The following is a 5,093-nucleotide window of genomic DNA, read 5'->3' as shown; positions in this document are numbered from 1 at the left end:
GTAGGTAAATTAAAGTAAAATTGGTTCAGAATGTAAGCAAATTAATACATGATTGATTATCACACAAGAAAGGTTGGACGAAAGGGAAGAAAAGTGAAAGATGAAACCTTACATTCTTTTTAAGTAGATAGAACAGATTACAAATGACATCAAGATAGAATTGGACAAAAACGGAAAATAACAACGACGGAATATCGGACACGGGTCACCCACTGTCGAGCAGTCGAGAAGTTAACAGCAAACCGATCTTATTTTTTGGCAAGCTAGCTCCTGATTGAGATATAGCTTGAGGGGTCAGCACGCACCTGCCCGGAATCCGAGTCCACCACCCCTAGCGTCGTACAACATCTCCAACGTTCTCATTTGGACATTGCCGAGGAACCCGACGTAACCATCTGACCCGGACTCGGTGAAGGCCAGACAGCCATCCAACAGAACCCCATTGGGGACATCGAGGTCGACCGTGACGCCGCCGGTGAACGTGAGAGCGACCTTGGGCACGGTAACGTCGCTGTATCCGGTGAAGTTGTAGCATGTGTCGTCGTCGTCGCTCGGGATGAGCGGGTAAGCCGCCATGGCCGCCCGGAACGCGGACCGGAGTTTAGCGTAGGGCGTCGACGGCAGATGTGAGATGATATTGCCGCAGTCCACGATCAGGCCCCCCTCAAACACCTTCCGTGGGATGCGGAGCTGCTTCCCGCCGACGCTGATGCCGGTGAGCTTCACCAGGTAGGAGGTTCCGTCATCCATGAAGTCAGTCATCGGCGTGAATGAGAAGCCCGAGGTGTTGCTGGGAGCGCCAAGGGCTAGGAACCCGGTGCCGCTGCTCACCGGCGGGAGGCAGTAGGAGAAGGAGCCGCCGTAGAGGGCGGAGGTCTGGACCGGGAGCGACTGGGGCGCCCCGCCGAGCCCGAGCAGGCCGTCGGTCTTGTCGTCGGCGCCGCGCTGCTTGTATGCACATCCGAAATGGAAGTCCTTGACCACTTCGCCGGGGGCCAGCGTGAGCGCCTCGTTGCTGTACACGCCCCTGGTCTTTAAACCTCCTCCGTACTGGACTCGATACCCGCACTGGGACTGGGTGCCATTGTCGTTCATGCTGCAGCCATTGCCCAAGTGGTTGGACTGGAGGCTCTTGCAAACGTCGGAGCCGCAGGGGATGGGTGCGTAGGTGGAGGACTTGCGCGGGTCGAACAAAGGATCCTTCTGAGGGTAGCAGTCGGTGGAGTTGCATGGCGCGCATTGCACCCACGACAGATCGCTGCCGGTGTCCATGAGGAGGACCTGCTCCACGGCCGGCGTGCCCAGGCCCAATGTCACTACGTACTCCTGCGAGTCCACGGAGGTGCCCAGGTGCGCCGGGATGCTCACCTTGCCCTCCATGATGGTTGTGGTGCCCCTCCCTCTCAGTGCTCTGCTCATGATGTAGTCTGCGCGGACACGGCTTCTGTGAAGCGCCTCGGCGAAAGATGATGGCTTGTCGGTGGACGGCGACTTGGCGCAGGGTCCGTGCCTGTGCAACAGCGGCACAACGGCGCCGGCGCGGTCTGGCCGCGGCATCACTAAAAGAAACATCAGAGTGTCATAGGACTGTTCCTAACATGCAGATCGGTTAGCGTCGAAAATTATGCCATGCTCAATTCATGCACGTACGTACCTGTTGATGTGGAGGTGGAGCAGACATCTTGTGTCTGAAATGAGCTGGTTGACACCACAACAAAGCTTTCCTTGTCGTTGCCTGCAGCAGAAATGGTGGAAAGGTAGCTGCCAAATACGACCAGGAGGATGCACAAGAACAAGGGAGAAGCCATTGGAAGTTACAGTAGTATACAACGGGCTTGTTTAACCCAGTCTAGCTAGGACGCCCAAATTTATACACCAAGCACACGTACAAGAATCTATGTACCAATGATTATACCAAGGACTGAACAATCACTAAGAATGAAAATGGGCTCGAAGATTATACCAAGGATTGATGGGGTGTAGCCGTACGTGGTTGTCTTAGCACAAAAACAAGGATACTTTCTCTCCTCGAGTTAACCCGCACTCCTTTGTCATGTACGTTCACCGTCCACTTCTTACCTTGTAACTAGATACTAGAGTGCAATTTATTCTTAGAGTCCAACTCAAACATCTAACTTCTAACCACTTAGGGTTTTTTTTGCGAATAATTTTAACCACTTAGGTTAAATCTTCAACTTTTTTAATGCCCCTTATTTTGGACCCTATGCTTGTTTGCTAAAACAAGTAATGATAAAGCCGAAGCAAGCCTCGAGCGACATTAAACCTATTAAGCTAGACATGAAGGGTGGCCAACCAGCTATGCCACATGGCGCAAGCTGGTTGGCCGCGGTGAGAAATCTTTTAAAATTGTTTCAGATGAGAGTGTGGATTATTATTAGGCTACATGTGAAGGGCAGCCAACCAGCTATACCACGTGGCGCAAGCTGGTTGGCCGCGGTGAGAAATCTTTTAGAATTGTTTTAGATGAAGGTGTGGATTATTTTTTAAATGTATTTTTTAGATGGGGGTGAGGACCTCTGATATTTTTGTTAAATGCATGGTTATGCAAGGTGGCACTCGCTGGTAGGCTGCGGTGGTAATTTTGTTTTACATTTTTTTAGATGAAGGTGAGGATTTTTTCTGAGATGTTCTTTTAGACGAAGGTGGGGATTCTATGTATTTTTTAAAATAGAAATATGCGCACAACTTACTCTCAAGCAGCGCCATAAGGTGGTGCCCCAACCACTAGTGGTAGGAAATATACCGTCTTCTATAATTTTCACATGAATTTGATGTTTAAATGCTTCAAAAAAATTAAAGCATGCTTCAAAATTTGATGTTTATTCAGAGTATGCACATTTCTTGAGGAAATAGTGTCTTGATTGTTCTGTATAAACAGGTTTATGTGGTCATCTGTTTTTTCTAATAATCAACTTAATTATTAATTTCTAGACTAGACGGGAGAACAAGCCTTTACTTGCATGATGTTCCGTTGGATGGCTGTGATTTGATCTGATTCCATTTTTCACAATTCAATTTCCTTGAGTTTGTTCACTTATATTTCTTGCCTATATTGAGGGACCATGTTGTGAATTGTAGGAAAAAAACTAGAGATTTTTGGCGCCTACATCTTCGTAATTTTCCTATCATTTTTTTTTGTCAAAATATATGGGTGCGACTATGCATGCCATCATGATCTAGTACATACAGGAGACTAATCATATTTGTTAAGTGAATACACAGTTATTAGTCCCTTTGGCATCTATGTGCGTGGATCGAGGCACCAAAGTGAATATGACTCCAGCATGATGACAACGAGAAAAGAAGCATAGTTTTTTCGGTTAAATCTTGAGTTGTAAGGATCCCGCACTATATTAAGAGGTGATCAAAGGGGTTCATGAAATATTTGCTCAAGTCAACATCTTCTCAGCATCATTCCACTCACATTTCTACCAAAAAGTCCTTGGTCGGCCTATCCACAAAATCAATCTTGTCAAATAGCCACTTCTACTTTCACTATTGCATTGTCCGGGTTCCTACCCGGATGTCCGCGCTATTGCCGGATCATCCAGGTTGCATTCCTGACATCCAGCTTGGCTATCACAAGACAACAATAGGTTTACCCTGGAACTGGATTGTACGGGATCCAACTCGTATGTTTGTCAACAACCCATAAGTGCTGCCCGAACAATCAAACGCAGGAGTGTTTTCAACCGGGCTACCCCGGGCGTTCCTGACAATGTCCCACATATCCATGTGGCACTACAAGAATCAAACAGTTTGTCGCAAAGATTTTGCCGTCAGCTGGCGGACAACAAAGAGTGTCGGCAAAGCCTAAATCGGCAAAGAGTACTTTGCCATCAGCTTTTCATTTGGCAGACGGCAAAGATTTTTGCCGTCGGCAAAGAATTTTTTTGTTAGAAAAACCTGACCCAACAGTGCACGTAGAGCTAATGGACGACGACAAACACTACAGTATCCATCAACACTTGTTGTTCCAAGAATCGACGACGAACAAATAAATTTCACAATACAAAATTACTCTATTTACACATAATCAACAATCACTTGTTGTTCCAGCACAAAAATGTTGCTCTATTTCACAAGATGAACAGATTACACACGAAAGGATACAAGAGATCCGAAGCAACGAGGAGCTCAAGGCGTCCGCCGCTGTGTCGGAGCTCGCCACGCTCATCCAAGCACTGGAGATCTGGCGCGACCCCGCCCTTCAATGCGGTGAGGGCCATCACCCTTCGTTGAGGTGAGGGCCACCACTCCTTCAGGCGGGAGGTGGTGCCGCATCAATGGATGGGGTTGGGGCCAATGAGGCATGCGGGGGCGACGGTCCCAGGGCAGGCAGGCGAGGTGGTGGCCGGAAGGTGGCAACGGGGGCCGGGGCTGGTAGGGGCGAGTGGGGGGGGGAGGCCGGCGGGGGTGACGGGGGACGGGGCAGGGGCCACCATCGACGGGGGTGAAGAGGGAAGTGGTCGGGGCCGACAGGCGAGGTGGTGGCCGGCAAGGCCGATGCCGGTAGGCAAGGTGGTAACGGGTGCCGGCGGGCTCTGGATGAAGAGTAGAGAGAGGTACGAGAGAGAAGGGAGAGAGATCGTGGTGGTGGTGGGTGTCAAGAGAATAAGGGATAGAGAGAGTGTGGTGGGGGCGTAGGATGGGGCGTGGGCGTGTGGGTTTTGCGTTGTGGGGATGTCTGGAGCAGATCATGCCTGTCAACGATCCATGTGACCGATCCGCGTGGTGTGTTTCTTCTTTGTTGTCTACAAAAAACACAGACGGCAATTCTTTGTCGCCTGTAAAAATAATAATTAGATTGCAAAGTATGGTGAAAAAAAGAGTAAAAATGATTTTTGTGGATATTGCCTACATTCCTAATGTGGAAGGTAAAATGGTTTTTTAGAACTTATAGGACCCAACTAGAGCACACTTGCAGTTCGAATTTGAATTACTTGATGTAAATCAATGAAATATGTCAATATCACACTGAAATTCAAAAAAAATTGGCAGCTGAAATCTCATGTGGTCTACTTTAGGTGAAAATTGAAAGGGCACAATTTACAATATAATTCCTGGTATTT

At 48.5% G+C, this 5,093-nt stretch overlaps 1 protein-coding gene across 1 annotated transcript; it reads right to left on the bottom strand.

Moving 5' to 3' along the window:
* Positions 1-294: 294 nt before the first annotated feature.
* Positions 295-1,808, bottom strand: LOC123148502 (aspartyl protease family protein At5g10770-like). Its single transcript, XM_044567926.1, has 2 exons — positions 1,655-1,808; positions 295-1,559 (listed from the first exon to the last, which is right to left on the bottom strand). Exons 1-2 carry the CDS (start codon positions 1,806-1,808, stop codon positions 295-297), a joined length of 1,419 nt encoding a protein of 472 aa, XP_044423861.1.
* Between the last annotated feature and the right edge of the window lie 3,285 nt (positions 1,809-5,093).

This window comes from Triticum aestivum, chromosome 7A (genome assembly GCF_018294505.1).
Source record: "Triticum aestivum cultivar Chinese Spring chromosome 7A, IWGSC CS RefSeq v2.1, whole genome shotgun sequence".
Classification (NCBI taxonomy): Eukaryota; Viridiplantae; Streptophyta; class Magnoliopsida; order Poales; family Poaceae; genus Triticum; species Triticum aestivum.
This window is presented reverse-complemented; position numbering and strand designations above follow the sequence as displayed.